Here is a 24,723-nt window from a genome sequence, read left to right as displayed (position 1 = left end):
TTGCTTTACAATGTTATGTTAGTTTTTGCTGTATAACAAAGTGAATCAGCTGTACATATACATATATCCCTATATCCCCTCCCTCTTGTGTCTCCCTCCCACCCTCCCTATCCCACCCCTCTAGGTGGTCACAAAGCACAGCTGATCTCCCTGTGCTATCCGGCTGCTTCCCACTAGCTATCTGTTCTACATTTGGTAGTGTATATATGTCAGTGCTACTCTCTCACTTCATCCCAGCTTACCCTTCCCCCTCCCTGTGTCCTCAAGTCCATTCTCTATGTCTGCATCTTTATTCCTGTCCTGCCCCTATGTTAGCATACTTTCTCTTTCTGACTTAACTTCACTCTGTATGACAGAATCTAGATCCATCCACCTCACTACAAATAACTCAATTTCATTTCTTTTTATGGCTGAGTAATATTCCATTGTGTATAAGTGCCACATCTTCTTTATCCATTCATCTGTCGATGGACACTTAGGTTGTTTCCATGTCCTGGCTATTGTAAATAGTGCTGCAATAAACACTGGGCTGCATGTGTCTTTCTGAATTATGGTTTTCTCAGGGTATATGCCCAGTAGTGGGATTGCTGGGTCGTATGGTAGTTCTATGTTTAGTTTTTTGAGGACCCTCCATACTGTTCTCCATAGTGGCTGTATCAATTTACATTCCCACCAACAACATTGCAGTCATTATTCTTTGATCTTCAGATTGTTTCATCTTTAGTCATTGGGAGCCCCTAGTAGTTGGTTCATATGAAACTAGTGTTCTTTGATAACATCTTTATTTTTGGCATGACAAGATGTCCCAGCTTTTACATCATAATTTCTGCCTTAGAATGAGGGGCAGTTAGATACAAAATTCTAGAAATGACTTACTTCCAAGGAGTGGGATGTTAGGGGGAGGGGATCAGAGAGGACCCTGGTCAGAAGGCACCTAGGAGATTGGCATAGTTGTATATATTTAACTGTGATTAAAGTTATGTATATGTATTTTTAAAAAAATAATAATTTCTGCCTCAGCTTGCAACCAGTCAGTTCTCCAAGGAGCTCTGATTATATTTTGTGGGAAATGGAATTTAGATGACGGTGTGAGTGCTTTATTAATTTTTGCCTGGCAGTTTTAACACCTGTTTTGCATTTTCAGCATTTCCTTCACCATTTACAATTTTCATTATTATTTTTAAAAAATTCACTGTTCTGAACTAATGTAAACTCATAGACCACATTTAAGTCCATTCCTCAAATGTGAACTCCAACATTTTTAACCCCTTTTTGCTATACTTCCCAATTTATCTGATGCCACATACAACACCTTTGATTCACTTGCAGGTATCTACAATGTGTGTTTGGTTTTTGTTAGATCCAACATTATTCTTGGTGTGAATGAACTTACTCTTGTTTATTTTTTTAACTTTGTAATTACTACAAACATTTTTAATAACTTAGTTTACATATGTTTCTGAAATAAATTATCTTGTTACTTCTCTGGGACGTGATGCTACACTGTTCACTCCTGAGTTAGAGAGGTATCTTAAGGGTACAATGGCAAATATATATGGAACTTTTGTCAACTGTGGGTATTCCCAGTGACTTCATCCTTACTTTGTTTTTTTGGTATCTGACTAAATTTTGCATTCAGAATTTTCTCTATTTCCACAGCCCATTATATGAGTATGCCTGTGTGTGCATGTGAAACCTCTTGCAGTCACTTACTCTTAATTGCCTTACTCCAATTTCCTTATTTTATCCCAATTCTATGGGATGTTTTTAGTACTACTTCATCAAAGAAAGTAGTGAGCAAGGAGTGAATTAGGTTTATTTTGCTGTAGGGATTAGCCTAGGGCCTCTTCCTAAAAAGCAGGTCAGGAGAAAAATGAAATTATTTTGTTAATATACTAAATTGCATGCTTAAAAAAAATAATGATTGGCTTGCTGTTGCCCTTTCATTTTGCCATTATGCTCTCACCTCTTCATATGCAAATAAGACAAGTTTTGAATGATAACTACATAATGTCAGATACATAAATGCTTATCATGGGTGGAGCACTGTTCTATATAAACTCATATAAGCCTCAGAAACTGTCACATGAGGTACATACTGTTGTTATCTCCACTTATAGGTAGGAAATTGAGGCACAAAAAGATTAAGTGACTTATCCAAATTTAAATAGCTAGTAAGTGGATGGAGCCAGGATGTTAACCTAGGTGGTCTCCTTCAGAGCCCAGTACAGTTCTATGCTGTGCTGCCATACTGCAGAAGAAAAGCATGCAGTCAGCAGAACATGGAAATAAGAAGTAGGGAGTACTTACAGGAGAATTTTAAGGTAACCCCAGAATTTTAAAGAATATTACGTGGGGAGAGAAGCTGTGCGTTTGGGTTTTTATATGTCGTAGTTCTGTTTTCTTAACTGATAATGCTGCATGCTATCAAATACTTACAGTTAGCTCTCTGTATCCGTGGGTTCCAAATCCACGGATATAGAGGACAAATTGTACTATGCCACTTTATATAAGGGACTTAAGTATCCTTAGATTTTGGTATCTGGCGGTGGGGGGGGGGGGGCTGGTCCTAGAACCTATCCCCCACAGGTACCAAAGGACAACTATAAAAAGCTATCATTGTACAGTACATTGCCTTTCATTACTGGGTTTGTGTATTCAGTTCTTAAATGTTGCTTTGAAATACTTAAAAAAAAAAAAGTTCCATTTAGACGTATCACATCTGATTTTTGGCCTGGAACAAAGTTGCTTGATATCAGAAGTTAGAATTACTTTCAGGATACAATGTTATTTCTTACAAACAGTAGTACCTGGCGTTTACGTAGCACATTAGTTTTTCAGGCTACTTTAAAGTACACTCTGTTGTTTGGATCTGGACAAACCTTTGGAGATAAGCAGTGCAGGTAGTTCTGGCTTCATTTTACGGTTAAAAGAAATTGAGGCTCAAAGAGGTCACAGCAGTAGTAGGAGAGAGGACACCAGAGCCCAGACTTTACTGTTAGTTCCTTGTTTTTCCTCTTTGTACTCTAGTACCTTCAGATAGTCATTGATCAGTAGTACATTCATTGGAACTAGAGGGACAAAGTAATCCAGCAGTAGTAGATTAAAATATGTTTACTTTAAGAGGGAAGGGTTTTAAAGAATAACCACTTTGGGTTCCTTTACAAGTGACAAGTTGAATAAATTACAGGTCCTGCGTTTGTCAATCATCACCTTGCTCGAGTTCTGCTGTTGTGGAAGTGTGTCTTCCCAGTGTCTCCGAAAGATCTAGGAACAGAAAAGAGCCGAGGAGATTCATTTACATGGCAGGTAACCTTGGAAGGACGAGCTGGTGCTCTCTGTGGTAGGTTGAGTTTAGTCTTTTCTCTCCTTCTCCTCTGGCTTTTTCCATCCTTTAACTTTACATATACTTGTATGTTTTATTTAAGTTGGGGGGAAAAATCTGCTTCTGGGGATTTTTTTTACTGAACATAATTGATTAGTTGGTGATTATAACAGAAGTATGATGTAATAAACCAAATTTACATGTCCTTATCCTTAGGATGCATGTTTTATTATAATGCGATCAGTTGAGAAATGTTAAGATTGTTTTGTGTTACGTAGGCATTCATTCCTCTAGGGTTGAATTTAATTAGCATTGACTAAGTATGGTTTCCATTTAGTATTTTATATGTGAAAGTTATACCCTTTTACAACACGTAGACCATTAAAAAATAGCATCCACCATGAAAATTTGAGCTTAAGGAGCTGTGGGTTCCGGGAAAAGACATGGAAGCACTGATTTTTTTTTTTGAAGCACGTTTTCTTAAAATCCATCATTTTTAGGAGTAAAAATGCCATGAATAAACAAACAAAACCAAAATCAGTGCTTCCTTGAAACTGAATCTAACTTTTAAATATTCACATATTCTACATATGAAATAACTCCTTATAAAAACTTGTGTGTTTCAGGTAACATCTATAAAACCTAACATGCTGACTTAAAAGTCAGCCTTGGTTCTTTAGAACTAGTGTAGAACTGGCAAACTTGAGGGTCTAAGCTGCTACTTCTGAGCTCAAGGGCTGAGTAAAATCCCAGGAAAGCAACATTTTGTTAATTTGGTTTTTGGTCTCTTTGAGTAATTCTAGGAAGTTGGGTTTTTTTTGGTTGCTGTTTTGGTTTGGTTTTTTAAGTTTGATTGGAGGTAGAAGACACTAGTTTCCTTTTATTTTACTAGAGTTTCAAGAATGTTTTTGATTTTAGCACATTTCTTTATTCCTCTAACAAAAATACAAATGCCTTACCATAATTGAATGCTTTCTTCATGGTTCATTACACTCTGCTAAGTAAAAGTCTGTTGTATTTTTCAGCTATCAAGAGCTTTGTTTCCCACTGTGGTGATCTCCTTACTGAGGAAGTAATTCAGCATCTTCTTCCACCACTTCCTTGCGCTGTGGATTTGCTAACTCTGTAAGGATCCGCTATTTAGACTTGATAAAAATTTTTAATAGCAATCATTTACCCTCTAGTTATGTAGTATCTTATTAAGTACCTTAATAATGCCAGGTTTCCGTGATTGGTGAATGATTTTCCATTTGCAGAGGAAGGCAAACATTTAGTTATGTGATTTTTTTTTTTTTTTTTTTTTTTTTTTAGGCTAGGATCTTGAAAGAAAAGTACATATTAAAAGGGAAGGAAAGTTATTTGGTGGATAATGTATCTTCCATACAGTCAGATTTAACCAAGAAATTAAATATTAAGCCTGTTAACCTTTTCAGGTATGCGTTTGATTGGTTTGTTAGTGCTATTCTGTGTTCTTAAGAACCAGATACTTGTTAACAGTTTCAGGTTTTTGTTGTTTATATTTTCATACATTTGACTTACATTTTTTAAAAAATCCAATTTATGTCCTGGTCACTTATAATTTCCCAGTTAATAAAATGTACAGTTTAGAGAAAGTCTTTCCAACAAGTATTTAATGATACGACATTTTATGTATACAGAAAAATACAGTTAAGATTATGGCTTATGAAGTGTCATAATAAAGTGAAAACCTGTGAATTCAGCACAACTAGCACAGAGGTTAATGAAGGTTTGCTGTAAAGGGCCAGAGAGTAAATATTTTAGGCTTTTTGGCCCGGACAGTCTCTTTTGTACCTACTTAATTCTGCTGTAGCTTAAAAGCAATCATAGCTAATCTGTAAATGAATGAATGTGTTCCAGTAAAACTTTATTTACAAAAACAGGCAATGGGCCGGATTTAGCTATCCCTGGACAAGAACACTGATACTATTGAAGTTATATGTGTGCTCCTCTCTACTACCGTTCTTTCTGCCTTAGTTTAGAGGTAATCACTATCCTGAATTTTAAAGTTGTCATTCTCTTACATTTTTAAAAAGTGTATCACATATACATGTTTCCCTAAACAGTACCTTGTTTAGTTTTGTTTGGTTTTGATCAGGCAAATGGTATCATAGTGTTTCTGAGACTTGCTTGTTTTACTCAACATGATATTTCTAAACTTCCTCTATGTGTCAGCTTGTTCATTCTTTTTGGTTGCTGTATAATATTTAATTGTGTGAATGTACAGCAGTTTACCCTCCTGTCAATGAAATATCCAAACTATTTTCCAAAATTTTTGCATATATATATCAATAGTATATGGGAGTACCCTTCAGTCCACTTCTTCACCAACACTTAGACATTAACTCTGGTTAATGCAGTAGGTGTAAATTGGTATCTTGTTATGATCTTACCTTATATATCTGGCTCCTGATGCTTTAAGTGCCATTCTATATGTTTATTGTTCCTCACTATTTCCCCTTCTGTGAAATCCCAATTCATGCATATCTTTACCTATTTTTAGGTAAGATTGTGTTTTGATTAATAGACAAGCTTTTTTTTTTTTTTTTTTTGCTGTGCCACACGGCTTGCAGGATCTTAGTTTTCCAACCAGGGACTGAACCCAGGCCCCACAGGCGTTCTTAATTTAAATGTCAAATTTATCAATCTTTTACTTCTTGCTTAGTACTTTTCTGTCTTTTGATTTAAAAAATCTTTCTCCAGGGTTATAAAGATACTTTCTTTTATTTCTCTCTAAAATGTTTAAGATTTTTGTCCTTCACATTTAAGTCATTAATCTATCTGGAATTTATTTTTATGTTTGTAGTGAGGTAGGGTTCCAATTTCATTTTCTTTTTTAATATGGATAACAAATTGTCCCATACTTTACTAAAGAAATCCAAGCTTCCTCTCTCTGGTGACTGCCATTCACCTTTGTTGTGTATTATATTGCCATATAGACATGGTCTGTTTCTGTGCTCTCTGTTGTATTCCATTTGTGTGTTTGCCCATTTCTGTGCCCATACCACATTGTCTTTATAATAAATTTTAGTGTCTGTTAGAATAAAGTTTTAGGCCTTATTCATCTTTAGGCATAATTTGGCCCTTTTTGGCAATTGATTGTCTCTTGTTGAAGTTTTAATTAGAGTTAAATTGAATCTATAGATAAACTTGAAGATAATTGGTATTTCTATAATACCCATAAACATGTTGTTGAGGTTGTTTACAAAGTATAAAATTTTTTCTATGTAAAATTCTTAATGTCTTTAAAAAATCTATTCCTAGCTAGATACTTCATATTTTTCTTTGCAGTTATTAAATAAGTATGTGGGAGTGTGTGTATGTGTGTGTGTGTATAATGTCTTTATTGCTATTGTATTAAAAAATGTAATTGATCTTATATCCAGCCACCTTGCTAAATTTTCCTATATCAAGCATTTGTTTGTAGATTCTTTAGGATTTCTCCCTTTATGATATTTACTCATATATTCATTTGTATTCTCTCTCTCCTCTTAACGTGCTAACTAGATGACTACCACTTAAAACTGAAGAGAAGTGGCTTGTTAAAGGGAATGTTTCTCATGTTTCACGAATAAGAATGACGCTTGATACAGGCTTTTTAGTAGATGCTCTTTATCAGATTAAGAAAGTATCCTCTTCATAGTTATCCACATTTTGTTTTGGTTTGGTTTTTTGTTTGTTTGGTTTGGTTTTTTATCGTGAATGAGTTTTGATGTTTTATAAAGTGGTTTAATCTGAAACTTTAATGTAAAAAATTTTATTGACTAATTTTTTACTTGGTTGCATTCTTGGGATAAACTGAGCTTGGAACTAATTATCTTTTTTTTGTAAACTTCTGGATTTGGTTTGCTTATGTTTGGATTTCTCCACATACATTCATCAGTGAGGCTGCCCTATAATTTTCTTTCTTGGATGCCCTCCTCAGATTTTCATCAGTTATACTAGCCTCATGGAGTGAGGTAGGTGAATGTTTCATCCAGTTCTGTGGAGGAGCTTTTAGGAGATTGGAATAATGTGTCACAGGAAACCACCTGTCTGTAAAACAGTCTGGACCGGCTGTTTTCTTTGTGGGAAATTTTTTTTTAACTACGTATTTCATTTCCTTAATTGCTTTAACTATTTGAGGTCTGGTTTGTGGGTTTGCTTTGCTTGTCTGTTAGATTTTTTCCAGGAATTTTGCCATTGCATCTTCATCTTCACATTTTTTGGCATGAAATTTTTCTTAATGTTCTCTTATCGTCTTAATCTCTGCTATATCTATAATGTCCCTTCATCCATTCCTGATTAGTTTTCAGTATGCCTTCTCTTTTGTTTTTCCTGATCCATCTCATGAGAGGTTTAACTGTTTTATTAACCTGTACAAAGAATAACTTTGCTTATGTTGAACTTGTTTTTTTTAAATTTAATTTTATTTTTTTATACAGCAGGTTTTATTAGTCATCCATTTTATATATATTACTGTATATATGTCAATCCCAATCTCCCAATTCATCCCACCAACACCCCCCACCCCCGGCTTTCCACCCTTTTGCTGATATATTTGTTCTCTACATCTGTGTCTCTATTTCTGCCTTGCATACTGGTTCATCTGTACCATTTTTTTAGATTCTGCATACATGCGTTAATATACGATATTTGTTTTTCTCTTTCTGACTTGCTTCACTCTGCATGACAGTCTCTAGGTCCATCCACGTCTCTATAAATGACCCAATTTCGTTCCTTTTCATGGCTGATATTCCATTGTATATATATACCACATCTTCTTTATCCATTCATCTGTCAATGGGCATTTAGGTTGCTCCATGACCTGGCTATTGTAAATAGTGCTGCAATGAACACTGGGCTGCAGGTGTCTTTTTGAATTATGGTTTTCTCTGGGTATATGCCCAGTAGTAGGATTTCTGGGTCATATGGTAATTCTATTTTTAGTTTTTTAAGGAACCTCCATACTGTTCTCCATAGTGGCTATATCAATTTACATTCCCACCAATGGTACAAGAGGGTTCCCTTTTCTCCACACCGTCTCCAGCATTTATTGTTTGTAGGTTTTTTGATGATGGCCATTCTGACTGGTGTGAAGTGATAACTCATTGTGGTTTTGATTTGCATTTCTCTAATAATTAGTGATGTGCCTCTTGGCCATCTGTATGTCTTCTTTGGAGAAATGTCCACTTCGGTTTTCTACCCATTTTTTGATTGGGTTCTTTGTTTTTTTCATATTGAGCTGCATGAGCTTTTATATATTTTGGAGGTTAATCCTTTGTCCGTTGTTTCGTTTGCAAATATTTTGTCCCATTCTAAGGGTTGTCTTTTCCTCTTGTTTATAGTTTCCTTTGCTGTGCAAAAGCTTTTAAATTTAATTAGGCCCACTTGTTTATTTTTGTTTTTATTTCCATTATTCTAGACGGTGGGTCAAAAAAGATCTTGCTGTGATTTATGTCAAAGAGTATTCTTCCTATGTTTTCCTCTAAGAGTTTTATAGTGTCCGGTCTCACATTTAGGTCTTCAATCCATTTTGAGTCTATTTTTGTGTGTGGTGTTAGGGAGTGTTCTAATTTCATTCTTTTACATGTAGCTGTCCAGTTTTCCCAGCACCACTTATTGAAGAGGCTGTCTTTTCTCCATTATATATCCTTGCCTCCTTTGTCATAGATTAGTTGACCATAGGTGCGTGGGTTTATCTCTGGGCTTTCTATCCTGTTCCAGTGATCTATAATTCTGTTTTTGTGCCAACACCACATTGTCTTGATTTCTGTAGCATTGTAGTATAGTCTGAAGTCAGTGAGTCTGATTCCTCCAGCTCTGTTTTTTTCCCTCAAATTTGCTTTGGCTATTTGGCATCTTTTGTGTCTCCATACAGATTTTATGTTCTAGTTCTGTAAAAAAATGCCATTGGTAATATGATAAAGATTGCATTGAATCTGTAGATTGCTTTGGGTAGTATAGTCATTTTCGCAGTAATGATTCTTGCAGTCCACAAACATGGTATATCTCTCCATCTGTTTGTATCATCTTCTTTCATTTCTTTCATCAGTGTCTTACAGTTTTCCGCATACAGGTCTTCTGCCTCTTTAGGTAGGTTTATTCCTAGGTATTTTATTCTTTTTGTTATAGTTGTGAATGGGAGTGTTTCCTTGATTTCTCTTTCTGATTTTCTGTTATTAGTGTATAGGAATGCAAGAGATTTCTGTGCATCAGTTTTGCATCCTGTTAGGTTACCAAATTAATTGACTAGCTCTAGTAGTTTTCTGGTGGCATCTTTAGGATTTTCTATGTATAGTATCATGTCATCTGCAGACACTGACAGTTTTACTTCTTCTTTTCCAATTTGGATTCCTTTTATTTCTTTTTCTTCTCTGATTGCCATGGCTAAAACTTCCAAGGCTATGTTCAATAATAGTGGTGAGAGTGAACATCTTTGTCTTGTTCCTGATCTTAGAGGAAATGCTTTCATTTTTTCACCATTGAGAACAATGTTCGCTTTGGGTTTGTCATATAAGGTCATTATTGTGTTGAGGTAGGTTCCCTCTGCCCACTTTCTGGAGAGTTTTTTTTACCATAAATGGCTGTTGAATTTTGTCAAAAGCTTTTTCTGCATCTATTGCGATGATCGTATGGTATTTATTCTTCAATTTGTTAATATGGTGTATCACATTGATTGATTTGCATATATTGAAGAATCCTTGCATCCCAGGATCAATCCCACTTGGTCATGGTGTATAATCCTTTTAATGTGTTGTTGGATTCTGTTTGCTAGTATTTTATTGAGGATTTTTGCATCTATATTCATCAGTGATATTGGTCTGTAATTTTCTTTTTTTGTAGTATCTCTGTCTGGTTTTGGCATCAGGGTGATGGTGGCCTCGTAGAATGACTTTAGGAGTGTTCCCTCCTCTACAATTTTTTGGAAGAGTTTGAGAAGGATGGGTGTGAGATTTTCTCTAAATGTTTGATAGAATTCACCTGTGAAGCCATCTGGTCCTGGACTTTTGTTTGTTGGATGATTTTTAATCACAGTTTCAACTTCATTCCTTGTGACTGGTCTGTTCATATTTTCTATTTCTTCCTGGTTCGGTCTTGGAAGGTTATACCTTTCTGTGAATTTATCCATTTCTTCCAAGTTGTCCATTTTATTGGCAAAGAGTTGCTTGTAGTAGTCTCTTAGGATGCTTTGTATTTCTGCAGTGTTCATTGTAACTTCTCCTTTTTCATTTCTAATTCTGTTGATTTGAGTCTTCTCCTTTTTCTTGATGAGTCTGGCTAAAGGTTTATCAATTTTGTTTATCTTCTCAAAAAACCAACTTTTAGTTTTATTGATCTTTGCTATTGTTTTCTTTGTATTTCATTTATTTCTGCTCTGATCTTTATGATTTCTTCCCTTCTACTAACTTAGGGTTTTGTTTGTTCTTTCTCTAGTTCCTTTAGGTGTAAGGTTAGATTGTTATTTGAGATTTATCTTGTTGCTTGAGGTAGGATTGTACTGCTGTAAAATTCCCTCTTAGAACTGCTTTTGCTGTATCACGTAAGTTTTGGATCATCATGTTTTCATTGTCTTTTGTCTCTAGGTATTTTTTGATTTCCTCTTTGATTTCATCAGTGATCTCTTGGTTATTTAGTAACATATTGTTTAGCCTTCGTGTGTTTGTGTTTTATGGTTTTTTTCCCTGTAATTTATTTCTAATCTCATAGCATTGTGGTTAGAAAGGATACTTGATATGATTTCAATTTTCTTAAATTTACTGAGGCTTGATTTGTGACCCAGCATTTGATCTGTCCTGAAGAATGTTCCATGTGCACTTGAGAAGAAAGTGTAATCTGCTATTTTCAGATGGAATGTCCTATAAATGTTAGTTAAATCTGTCTGGTCTGTTGTGTCATTTAAAGGTTGTGTTTCTTATTAATTTTATGTCTGGATGATCTGTCTATTGGTGTAAGTGAGGTGTTAACATCCCCCACTATTATTGTGTTACTGTTAATTTCCTGTTTTATAGCTGTTATCATTTGCCTTATGTAGTGATGTGCTCCTGTGTTGGGTGCATATTTATTTATTTACTTATTTTTAATTAATTTCTTTTATTTTTGGCTGCATTGGGTCTTTATAGCTGCGCACAGGCTTTAGTTGCAGCGAGCAGGGGCTACTCTTCATTGTGGTGTGCGGACTTCTCATTACAGTGGCTTCTCTTGTTGCGGAGCATGGGCTCTAAGCATGTGGGCTTCAGTAGTTGTGGCTCACGGGCTCTAGAGCGCAGGCTCAGTAGTTGTGGCACACTGGCTTAGTTGCTCCGTGGCATGTGCGATCTTCCCAGACCAGGGCTCAAACCCATGTCCCCTGCATTGGCAGGAAGATTCTTAACCACTGCACCACCAGGGAAGCCCCTGGGTGCATATATATTTATAATTGTTATGTCTTCTTCTTAAATTGATCGCTTGATCATTATGTAGTGTCCTTCCTTGTCTCTTATAACATTATTTTTAATTCTATTTTATCTGATATGAATATTGCTACTCCAGCTTTCATTTGATTTCCATTTGCATGGAATATCTTTTTCAGTCCTCTCACTTTCAGTCTGTATGAGTCCCTTGGTGTGAAGTGGGTCTCTTGTATACAGCATATATATGGCTCTTGTTTTTGTATCCATTCAGCAAGCCTATGTCTTTTGGTTGGGGCATTTAATCCATTCATATTTAAGGTAATTATTGATATGTATGTTCCTATTACCATTTTCTTAATTGTTTTGGGTTTGTTTTTGTAGGTCCTTTTCTTCTCTTGTGTTTCCCACTTAGAGAAGTTCCTTTAGCATTTGTTGTAGAGCTGGTTTGGTGGTGCTGAATTCTCTTAGCTTTTGCTTGTCTGTAAACCTTTTGATTTCCCTGTTTAATCTGAATGAGATCCTTGCCGGGTAGAGTAATCTTGGTTGTAGGTTCTTCCCTTATGTCACTTTTAATATACCGTGCCACTCCCTTCTGGCTTGTAGAGTTTCTGCTGAGAAATCAGCTGTTAACCTTATGGGAGTTCCCTTGTATGTTATTTGTCATTTTTCCCTTGTTGCTTTCAGTAATTTTTCTTTGTCTTTAATTTTTGTCAATTTGATTCCTATGTGTTTCAGCATGTTTCTCCTTGGGTTTGTCCTGTATGGGACTCTGTGCTTCCTGGCCTTGGGTGGCTATTTCCTTTCCCATGTTGGGGAAGTTTAATCTCTTCAAATATTTTCTCGGGTCCTTTCTCTCTCTCTTCTTCTTCTGGGACCCCTATAATGTGAATGTTGGTGTTTTTAATCTTGTCCCAGAGGTCTCTTAGCCTGTCTTCATTTCTTGTCATTCTTTTTTCTTTATTCTGTTCCATGGCAGTGAATTCCACCATTCTGTCTTCCAGGTCACTTATCCTTTCTTCTGCCTCAGTTATTCTGCTATTGATTTCTTCTCATGTATTTTTCACTTCATTTATTGTATTGTTTATCTCTGCTTGTTTGTTCTTTAATTCTTCTAGGTGTTTGTTCTTTAATTCTTCTAGGTCTTTGTTAAACCTTTCTTGCATCTTCTTGATCTTTGCCTCTGTTCTTTTTCCGAGGTCCTGGATCATCTTCACTATCATTATTCTGAATTCTTTTTCTGGAAGGTTGCCTATCTCCACGTCATTTATTTGTATTTCTGGGGTTTTATCTTGTTCCTTCATCTGGTACATAGTCCTCTGCCTTTTCATTTTGTCTGTCTTTCTGTGAATGTGGTTTTCATCCCACAGGCTGCAGTATTGTAGTTCTTCTTCCTTCTGCTCTCTGCCCTCTGGTGGATGAGCCTATCTAAGAAGCTTGTGCAAGCTTCCTGATCGGAGGAACTGGTGGTGGGTAGAGCTCAGTAAAACTTTAATCCGCTTGTCTGCTGATGGGCGGGACTGCGTTCCCTCCCTGTTGGTTGTTTGGCCTGGGGTGACCGAGCACTGGAGGCTACATGCTCTTTGCTAGGGCTTATGGTGGACTCTGGGAGGCCTCATGCCAAGGAGTACTTCCCAGAACTTCTGCTGCCAGTGTCCTTGTCCCCTCAGTGAGCCACAGCCACCCCCTACCTCTGCAGAGACCCTCCAACGCTAGCAGGTAGGTCTGGTTCAGTCTCCTATGGGGTCACTGCTCCTTCCCCCTGGGTCCTGATGTGATTCCGGTGCTCTCACAAGAGGGAGTGAGCGCACGTCCTTCTACTCCGCCATTGTGAACGAAACTTGAACTTGTTTTCTATTTCATTAATTATTGCTTGTTATTATTCCCATTTTCTTAAATTCTTGTTCTTCTTCTGACAGCTTAATTTGAATGCTTAGCTCACTGAATTTCTTTTAATTCTTTTAATATAAGCTAAGGCCATAATTTTCCCTGTAAGGATCCAGTTGCTGAATTCTACAAGTATTGAAATTATTATTTCTATTTTTTCCGTTTTATGTGTTTTAAAATTTCATTATAATTTCTTTGAAGTTGTTCAGAAGTATGTTTTTAAGTTTCTGAATGTATGCAACAGTTTTTAGCTTGCAGTTTTGTTACTGATTGTTAACGTAATTGCATTGTACTTAGTGAATATGATCTGTATGTTACTTGTCCTTTAAGTTTTTTGAGACTTGCTCTATACAAATGTTCTTTTAGTCACATTGTTCCGTCTATTTTCACTAACCTTTTCTCTGTTTAACCTATCAATAATTGAGAGTGATGTGTTAAACTCCACTGTGATATTGGGTTTATCAGTTTTTCTCCAAAGTTTTATGTTTCTTTTTTCATATTTTGAGAAAGTAATTATATCTTCCCGATGAGTTGAATCTTTTATCATTATACAATAACTCTCTTCGTCCTTAGTAATACTTTTTGATTAAAGTCTAATGTTTACAGTATTATATGTGTGGTATGTCTTTTTCCACGTCACTGTGTTTTTAGGTGTATCGTAAACTGCATATAATTGGAGTTCTTAAAAATTGAATCTCACAATTTCTGCTTTAAACTGGCAGTTTGTGAATTTCTTAATCCAATTTGCTGTATATTTCATTGGATTCATGTCTTTCAGGAGTTCTGGAAAAGTGGCTGTTACCTCTTTAAATATTGCCTGTTTTCTGTTCTTGTTAAACTTTCCTTCCGGAGCTGTCATTAAACAAATTTTCAGTCTTTTTGTATTGTCTTCCATGTCTCTTAATCTTTTTCTAATATATATATTTTTTCCTTTTCTTTCTGCTGTTTTCTGGGTGATTTATTCTGCTGTCTCTTCCAGTTCACTAATTTTCTCTTCAGCTGGGTTTAATTCAATAGGCCTTTGCCTCTGCCAGGACCTGGGACCATTTAAACTACCTTCAGGAGATCCCATTTATCAACACTACCTTGCCAGGGTCACAAGCTCAATTGAAGTTCTTTTGTTGGTATTGGTATTGGTGTTCCCACTCTGATTTTAGCTCATGTTTTGTTTCATGCATTTTATGTTTGTTTGTTTGGTGGGGTGGGAGTTAAGCCTTGGAAAAGTCCCTTTCTTCAAGTCTAGCAATGCTAATTATCTTTTATCCAGGATCTAAGTGTATTTATAGAGGAAGGCCCTTCAGAGGCTCTAATCTGCCCTACTTATAGAAGCAGAAACCCCTAGGAATGCTTTCCTAAGTTCTAATTTTGTTGTATACATCTTATTTTCTTTAAACACACGCATGCAAACAACCCTCTGAACTAAATTCTGTTGTATTTTAAACTAAATGAATGTTGCAGGATTTTTAAGGATATAATTTGTAATTTCTTAATGTCTTGTCAATATGATTTAAATAGTTTTCATATGTCAGCTGTAATTCTTCCAATCTTGTTTTAGAGAAGTACAAAATTACAGTGGATTTATTCTTAACTTTCATAACTAAAAACCTTCTACCCAGGTTTTATAAATGTTGTTTACTAACCTGAAAGATAAAAGATGGAACCAACTTTTTCTTTTTTAATAAAATGACAAGTCAAAGATAACTCTTCTTTTCATCTAGAAACGAGTAAAAGCAAGCGGTATTTTTCTAGAAAATACGAATGAATAAACATTGCCAGAATTTCTTAGAGTACCTGGAAACCTCATTCCATGACAGCATAGTGGATTTATTCCAGTGGCACAACAAAAGTAATTCCATTGAATTTGTGTATTGCTACAGGGGATGAAAACTGTACACCAGTTGATAACATGGTACCTTAGCAAAGAGTAGTAATCCTTTAATAAATATTTGTTAGTTGAATGAATATCAGTAAAATGATGTCTTAATACCAGTAGTGAAAATGAATAGAAGATTTTAAAAAAGTACATGAACATGAAAGAAGAGAGTGAAGACAGGAAGTGTTAAGAGATTTCATGACTGGAACTTTTAGGGAAACATTGGCTTAGCTTGTGCTTTATTAAAAGAGAATTTGTTTTATGATTTTGTGGATTCATTTTTATTTGGTGATCACATTCCAGATCAAGTTTGTAACAGACACTTGGATTTTTCTCTAGGTATTTGTGTCTTCAATTTGTTTGTTTCTTTGGCCTGTTCCTTTTCTATGTAATAGATTTTATTTTTCACAAATGCAGTGTTGTAAATTTTGGAGTTCAGTAAGAGTTGCAGCTTCTAGATAAGATACAGCCTTAGAAATCTTAGCTGAATATATAGTTTTATGAAGTGTGTAGAAAAGATAGCAAAATAGTTTTCATGTGTGATGCTTATAATTCCTCTTTTAACTTAAAGTTACACATTATAAAAAATAATAAAAGCAGCGCTAATGTTCACTGATTATATATAGCTACTTTATATGTCAACATGTTGAATATTTATACGTTGTTGTATAACGTACACACTTAAGATGTGTTTTTTCTTTTACTTTAAGGCTTTCTTCAATACTGAAAACATACGGAAGTCCTTTGAAAACACCATCAGTAGTTTATAGACAGAGGCTTTATGAATTGTTGATTTTATTACCTCCTGAGACCTATGAAGGTATGTGCCTTACACCAAAATGTTTTACTGTTTGTGGCTAACACAGTGCCTGGAAAGTAATACCTGAACAAATGAATTATATGGCAGTTATTTAGTGCTTTGTTTCTAGGAGGTTTAGGGAGTTCAGTCTTAACCCATGTGTTCACGATTTTATAGTAAATAAAATACATAAAAAAAAAAACAACTACTTCTTCATTTCTTGTGGTGTTCTCTCTTCTGAGAAAAAGTCCCTAGTTTCACTGTGTGGGAGAGAATGAGTCACAAAGATTGGGCTTGATTCTACTCCAGGGTTTTCTGCAGAATATATAATTCAAATCTATTAGAAATTTGGCCACTCCTAGTTTCCTTCTAGAGTGGTTATCTGTTGTATACGTTTCCTTCCACTATTCCATTCTTAACTCTGCCCAGATAGAAGTTTAATTTTGAACAGTATACCAAGGTATAATTGATTTTATTAAGTTTATAATGTAGGTTTTGCTTTTATTAGGCCCAGGATGGCTTTGGAATACTAGAATACTGCATTTGGTAAAATAAACTTGCCCCTATTTTACAATTAGTTCTAAAACTTTTCTTGTAAATTTAAAATACAGTTTTAAGAAAATACATTGCTACTACTACTGAATAACTTAAGATGCTTGTTTTAAGAGGTGAAAGCTGAAAGTTGTCTCTAATGGGAGCATCTATTTTATTTTTAATTTTTATCATTTTCAACCAACCATATTAAGTCAATGTTTCTTCAAATCTATTTCTTGTAAAAATACTGCTTTTATTGTTTTATATCTTTATTCTGCAAATAAATGCAATATAATATATACCACAGTAGTTCAAAATATTGATACTAACTTATAATTTCTGTCTTGGCCTTTATCATTATGTGAGTGATATTATTCCAACCACCTCTCTTCCTGGTTCACAAATGTACCTAGCAAAATGTTTGATATAAAATAAGAATTTTGTATTTACTTCTCTGGAAAAAAAGTGGATACATTGTACATTGCCCTTTCTCAGAAACTGTATCAAGAGTCATTTCTGTATGCCAGGTGGTGTACTAGAAATTGTTTATATTACCCCATTTATCTTAGGATAATACAGTGAGCTAGTTACATTTTCCTCATTTGACAGATAAAGGCACAAAGCGGTTACAAAAACCAACTCAAGTTTATGTATCCAGTAAATAGTAGAATCAAGATAACATAGATCTGTTTCATGCTGTGCTGCCAATCCATTTATAAGTAACCTAGTAGAGAATAAATAGACAGAGCTTAGTGGTAGGTCTGTCTCAAACTACAGATGAAAAAATTGATTTTTTGAAGTCTTCATTAAACATATAGGAATATTAGGATATCAACTTAAAATCCACAGTGTATCTTCTGATAAATGATAATATAAGTCTGCCCTTGAAGGACTTAAAGAGAAAAACAAAGTCTTGTACTATTTTCTCAGAATTGGAGTTTGGGAATGCAATCAGAAGTCTTAAAGGAATAATTAATATACTAGTGTATAGATTTAAAATCAGTTCCAGAGTGCTCACTGGGAAATGAAGTCAGGAATTACTATGAACTAACTTGTTGAAAAAAGAAAATCTAGGGCTTCCCTGGTGGCGCAGTGGTTGAGAGTCCGCCTGCCGATGCAGGGGACACGGGTTCGTGCCCCGGTCTGGGAAGATCCCACATGCTGTGGAGCAGCTGGGCCCGTGAGCCATGGCTGCTGAGCCTGCGCGTCCGGAGCCTGTTGCTCTGCAACGGGAGAGGCCACAACAGTGAGAGGCCCGCGTACCTCAAAAAAAAAAAAAAAAAAAGAAAATTGGGTTCTTAATTTTTATTTCCTATCTTAGTTTTGTTATGGATCTCCTTTCAAGTATTTTAATTTTCTCTACACTGAAAATTGCTCCTCATTAGCATCAGAAAGTGATGTATTTCTACAACAAAGGCATATTTGCATTTTAAAATTGAATCATCTTTGAGTACTTTGTTCAGGGAGAGTTAGGCCAGCAGTCAGTCACTTTACATGAGAAATGGAGATTTACCACTGTTGTCACATTTAGCTGTAGTACCAAACATACCTGCGTATTGTACTACCAACAAAATTATTTTTCTGAGTATCGTATACTGGTAATTAAACTAACAGACATTCCTTTAAGCAACTCTCGTCTGCTTCATTAAGTTTTTATTATCCCTGTCTGCTGTCCCCAATTCCTGTGTAACCTCTCCTTTCTCTAAACTCAGCAGTTCTCTTTTCATCCTCTATGAAACTTAGTACTTCCTACCTTAATTTTATAGTTAACATGTGTGTGTCCAGTATCTTATATCTTCTTTTTTTATATATATGAATTTATTTATTTGTTTGTTTTTATTTTTGGCTGCGTCGGGTCTTCGTTGCTGTGCGCGGGCTTTCTCTAGTTGCGGCGAGCAGGGGCTACTCTTTGTTGTGGTGCTCAGGCTTCTCATTTTGGTGGCTTCTCTTGTTGCAGAGCACAGGCTCTAGGCCTGAACTACTAAGCACAGGCTTCAGTAGTTGTGGCACGTGGGCTCTAGAGTGCAGACTCAGTAGTTGTGGCGCATGGGCTTAGTTGCTCCGTGGCATGTGGGATCTTCCCGGGCCAGGGATCAAACCCATGTCCCCTGCATTGGCAGGTGGATTCTTAACCACTGCGCCACCAGGGAAACTCTTCTATCTTCTTGAAGGGAGGATTATATATAATAACATCTTTGTATATTATATTAAACACAGTTTGAATGTATGAATGAGCATGATAGTTAAAAGCTTACGTTCTGAAGCCTGGACTGCCTGTGTTTCAGTCAAACTCTGCCATGTAATTGCTGTGTGACCTTGGGCAATTAACAGACTCTCTGTTCCTGTTTCCTTACCTAATAAAATAACAGTACTAACTGGACCTCTTGAGGTGGTTATGAAAACTATATGTAAAGCTTTTAGGACATTTACTGACACATATTACATCCTCAATAAATATTTGTTGTTACTACTCTTACCACTACTAATAATACAGAAAATAATGGGAGGTGAGCCCTTCCTAACTCATCCTGTCACTTCTAATAAGTAGACTCAGTCAAGTCTTCATTTCGTTCTGACGGTGTTGCTTAAAACCAAAAGTGAATGTTTCTGCAAGATGATTTTTACACTTTCCTAAAGTACTTAAGTTACAAGCTAGCAAAGGTCATTTATGCTCTAGGTGGATAAAATTTTCTATTGCGAATCCATCAGAAAGTAGGATAAATATCTTTGAAATGGTAACTTAGGTCAGTGTGATAATTGGACCAGTTTTTCCACCGTATATATAAAAGAGACAGCCATACGTTGTCTCATGTCTCAAGGAAAATCTCAATGCTGCCTATGAACTAGGTTGGCACCCAAAATACAAACAAACCAAAAAAAAAAGATGAATCCTCCCTAGATCCAGGTTCCAATTTACAAAAAAATGCAGACATTAAAGGAACAAATTAAATTACCTTGGGGGCTGTAATCTATAAAAACTTCTATAGAACAAATAATCTTATTTCTTCAAATAAATTACGGGCAATAAAAGTTGGGAGAACTTGAGATTGAAAGAGACTTAAGATATATCAGGTAGCTACAACATGTATACTTCACTTAGGTCTGGATTCACACATAAAAAGCAAACAAAAACAGGCATTAATGAAGCAGTTGACAATTTGAGCACTGAATGTGTATTTGATGTTTAGTGATTTTTATTTATTTATTCATTGTATTTATTTGGCTGCACAGGGTCTTCATTGCGGCATGTGGGATCTTTGTCGCAGCACGTGGGCTCTTAGTTGTGGGATGTGGGATCTAGTTTCCTGACCAGGGATCGAACCCAGGCCCCCTGCATTGGGAGTGCGGAGTCTTAAGCACTGGACCCCTAGGGAAGTCCCTGTTTAGTGATTTTTAAAACACGAAATTGTGATAATGAGATTGTTTAAAATGTCCTCAAGTCTAGTGCTACACGATGAAATATTTATAGATGAAATGATATGCTTTCCAGGGATTGCTTCAAAATAATATGGGGAGTGGTGAGACAGTAGATTGGGAGTATAGGTGAATGAGGTTAATCCAGCTGATTAGGATGAGTGACAGTCATACGCTGGGGTGGTGGGGTGTTAGGATGTCATACTGTTATGCCTTCTTTTTCTGCCTTTGTATCTATTCCTTTTTTTTCATTCTGTTTTTATGCTTTATGTCATTTAAATAAAATGGGTGTAGTATTTATTCAGTATCACAAAGTATACATACACATACACTTTGAGATGTCTGTTCTTATCCTTGTGACCAGCAACACATAGTTGAGCCATTCATCGGTAGGACATCCTCAAGGAGGAGATATATTAGCTTTGGCTGTGATAGATTAAAGTTAGCTGATATGTAGATTAAAGTTCAGCCTGGGCTTTTTTAACCCCATTCTTGGACCAGTTAACTGCTATTACTAAATTGCTAATTGCCCTTTTTCTCTGATTCAACAGGATACCTTTGTGCTGTCCTCAGAGAGCTGGCTGCTGACTTGACTGCCCCTGATATACAGGTGGCAGCATCCACATTTTTACTTCCACGCCTCTGTCATCAGGATGATCTTCTAATATTAAGTCCTTTGCTACAAGATACTGACCATAGATTTATTGAAGAACAGGTATGGTCATTTTTCAATAACTCTTTGGGTTGATTCAATCTGTAAACAGTGGTTTTATTTTTATTTTTGGGCATACCTTGTGGCATGTGGGATCCTAGTTCCCCGACCAGGGATCAAACCCGTGCCCCCTGCAGTGGGAGTATAGAGTCCCAACCACTGGACCTCCAGGGAAGTCCTGAACAGTGGTTTTAAAACCTTATATGTAATTTTTTTTTTCTTTTAGCTCCTGCTTGGTAATGGTATTGCTTGTGGAAGTCTCGAATATGACCCTTATTCTATTTACGAGAAAGATGTAGAGGGAGATTCGGTGCCTAAGCCCTTACCTCCAACACTATCAGTTATTAGCTCTGCAGTCAAGCTCTTTGGAGTTGTATGTGCTCATGTGGGAGAAGCTCAAAGGTAAACCATCTTCAGTAGTCCACTTATCCTGAAATAACATTTCAGGATTGGTAATTGGTTCAATGAATGCATAATAGAGAACCGGTGAGTAAGAATGATGTTGTCAGAAGTTCTCATTAATATCAAAGATTCCTTATAGATGACAGGTGAAGGTAAGATTAAAGGCTCTTGTTCATTCACCTGGCTAATATTTAATAAGAAGTAATTAAGTCAATGATGAGATTAAACTGAAAACTGCTAGGCACTATTGTGGATGCAATGCTTTTCCCACATTAGCTTCTCATCTAGCTGAAAATACAAATGAAAAACTCAGTGTCACAAGAACAGTGATTTATGAGCTATTGTTACAAAGTAAAACACTGGTTTTCTGCTTACACAAGGTCTCATAGGCTTTCTTACCTTGGAGGCCTTATCAAGCCATAATAGATGCAGGGATTAGTCTTCATTTTAGTAGATTTCAAAAATTAGATTAAAACAGATTAGTCTTCAATTTGGTGGATTCACTTCACTCAAAATGAACTTTGGTTTTTAAAAATCAAAGGCTTCTGGGACTTCCATGGTGGCTCAGTGGTTAAGAATCCGCCTGCCAATGCAGGGGACACGGGTTCAATCCCTGGTCTGGGAAGATCCCACATGCCACAGAGCAACTAAGCCCGTGCACCACAACTGCTGAACCTGCATGCTGCAACTACTGAAGCCCGCACACCGAGAGCCCGTGCTCTGCAGCAAGAGAAGCCACCGCAATGAGAAGCCCACTCACCACAATGAAGAGTAGCCCCTGCTCGCCACAACTAGAGAAAGCCTGCGTGCAGCAACGAAGACCCAACACAGCCAAAAATAAATAAAATTAAGAAAAAAAAAAAGCTTCTAATGATTTCTCATTGAGAATGAGTTTCTTAATAACAGGATAATAACTTTCTTGGGAATCAAAAGACACTTCTGATAGCTAGTATCCAGGAAATTTCTATCTGAGACACTATGTGGGAAGTGAATCTCTCCCATGGGCTGTGCTGGTTAACAGTTTGTAAATTATTAACTATCCTCATTCATTCCCATTCATTCTCTGTCTCTTTCATGCGAGACAAGCAACACGCATTTGACTAGCTCATAGCTTTTATATCATTTTATCTGTTGTCTTCCAGAGAATACCAATTAGGTAAGGAGGTTACCTTGGTCTCTGATGAAGACTCACAAAAAAAAATTTGAGTCTTGTCAGCAACACATTTCTGAAACAGGCTTTTGGATAGTTTACTTTCAGTGGATAGAAAAATGAATAACATTTATGTTGATTTTTAATAGCTTCATATCTTCATTTAAAATGATAGTATTGATAGTTTTTACTCAGTATTATATGTTACATGTATATTTTGAGATTAATTTCAAGAGATGATTTGAAATTTGTAGCCTATAGTTCACTGTGTATACTGTAACTATAAAGTTTGGGTTGTATTTTAAGACAATATATGACTAAATTATAAATGAATGCTATAGCACTAAAAGATGAGAGGAGAATCACAGTGAACTGGAATTTTCAAAGAAGAATTGATGGAGAGGATGAGATTTGTACTAGTCTGTAACTGTACTATTATCTAGTGCATACAGTTAGTTTAAAATAATTTGGATTAATACAGCAGTAACTACAGTAGATGGAACAGGGGTAGCCTTGTGGGCAAAAGATTTAAATTAAGCATGTTTTTAAATGACTTCACTAACCTCTTTTTGATAGGTCTCAGATAAGAAGTGAAAAAGAAAAGTATACTTCTTAGAAGCTTTCCTTTTAAAAAATTGATTTTATTACTCTCCTAAAGAATGTGGGGGGGTTTTTTGGTTTTCTTTTTTTTTTACTTCTCCCAGATTTATTGCCTAATTATAGTCTCAAGGAAATAGTTTCTTATTTCTGTTGTTTAAAGTTTAATAAACTTTAAAACGTGTCAAATTTCTTTTTATCCCACCTGGATGAAAATAATATATAGAATGAATATTCAAGGGAGGAGAGGTTTTGTTTGTTTTAATAAAAAAGTTGAGACCTGGTGAAAGCAAAACATTCTGTTTGGATTCTAACTGAATAAAAATAGTAGGCAGTGGTTTGGAGAATTTTAAAGGAAGTTGTCTGGCAGGATCCCAGATTCAGCAACTATCAGCAGTCTCCAGTGGGTGCCCTTAGAGCACCACAGAGAAACATAGATAGGAAAGTTAAGTTTCTAATTTCCTGTTATCCTAGGTATGATACTTGTTTAAAATGGCAGACCTTTCTTCTTTGGGCCATAGATTTGCATTTCTAGAGAAGAAATATCTTAATCAAAGTACCTGTATTCAACAACAAGTGAATATTTTAAAGCATTTTGTTATCGTGGTTATCTTCGTGTTTAAACAGTTTAAAAGAAACTCTTGTAGTTAACATGACGTTGTCCTAAGATTAGAAATAGGTTTTTCATATTTATGTACTTAGAAATTAAATTGTCTTTAAATCAGTTGATTATCTTTATTTTTTATTAAATTTATTTATTTGTTTGTTTTTGGCTGCATTGGGTCTTCGTTCTGCACGTGAGCTTTCTCTAGTTGCGACGAGCAGGGCCTACCTTTCGTTGTGGTGTGCGGGCTTCTCATTTTGGTGGCTCCTCTTTTTGCGGAGCACAGGCTCTAGGCATGCCAGCTTCAGTAGTTGTGGCACACAGGCTCAGTAGTTGTGGCTCGCGGGCTCTAGAGTGCAGGCTTGGTAGTTGTGGTACACGGGCTCAGTAGTTGTGGCTTTCAGGCTCTAGAGCGTAGGCTCAGTAGTTGTGGTGCACGGGCTTAGTTGCTCTGCGGCATGTGGGATCTTCCTGGACCAGGGCTCAGACCCGCGTCCCCTGCATTGGCAGGCGGATTCTTAACCACTGTGCCACCAGGGAAGTCCCTAATTATCTTTATTTTGACTATAGGATTCTAAAAATAAGAGAACTTCGCATCGATAATTTTAAAGCACTAAAATGTTTAAAGTTCTGGAATATCAAGATATTTTACACAGAGAAGTTATTACTGATCTTGTGTATGTGTTGTTTATGGTTACTTTTCAATATATTTTGCACCTAATTGCAAAGAATGAATTACTTAATTCACCTGAAGATTGTTTCAGCCTTGACTGTACATTGCAATCATTGGGACAACTTTTTAAAACGTAGATTCTGACTTAATAGTAATGGTATGCATACTACATTGGGCACTGAAATTTTTAAAAACTCCTTAGGTGATTCTGGTGTACAGCCAGGTTTGAGAACCACTGCTAAAAATGCTGTAAAATAATGTAGATTGTGAGTTGGTGAAGAGAGAGGGAAGGGATAGTTATAGTTCTCAGTAGTGAAAATTTTCACCATTATACACCCTCTCTGAAAATATAAGTAAGGTAAATCA

The 24,723-nt window shown here is 36.0% G+C and overlaps 1 protein-coding gene across 10 annotated transcripts in view; it reads left to right on the top strand.

Moving 5' to 3' along the window:
• HEATR5A (HEAT repeat containing 5A) overlaps positions 1 to 24,723 on the top strand; it is a 112,396-nt gene that overhangs the window by 41,680 nt on the left and 45,993 nt on the right. For all 10 annotated transcript variants that reach the window (XM_027111000.1, XM_027111004.1, XM_027111002.1 and 7 more), the window contains 5 exons: positions 3,191 to 3,343; positions 4,351 to 4,450; positions 16,183 to 16,292; positions 20,771 to 20,934; positions 21,158 to 21,333. In XM_027111000.1, coding sequence (XP_026966801.1) covers positions 3,191 to 3,343; positions 4,351 to 4,450; positions 16,183 to 16,292; positions 20,771 to 20,934; positions 21,158 to 21,333 — 703 coding nt within the window. The remainder of the gene's footprint in view (positions 1 to 3,190; positions 3,344 to 4,350; positions 4,451 to 16,182; positions 16,293 to 20,770; positions 20,935 to 21,157; positions 21,334 to 24,723) is intronic.

This window comes from Aethalodelphis obliquidens, unplaced genomic scaffold (genome assembly GCF_003676395.1).
Source record: "Aethalodelphis obliquidens isolate GAN/ISIS:26980383/991018 unplaced genomic scaffold, ASM367639v1 scaffold10, whole genome shotgun sequence".
Classification (NCBI taxonomy): domain Eukaryota; kingdom Metazoa; phylum Chordata; class Mammalia; order Artiodactyla; family Delphinidae; genus Aethalodelphis; species Aethalodelphis obliquidens.
The sequence above is the reverse complement of the archived record's forward strand: the minus strand, read 5'-3'. Positions and strand labels throughout refer to the sequence as shown.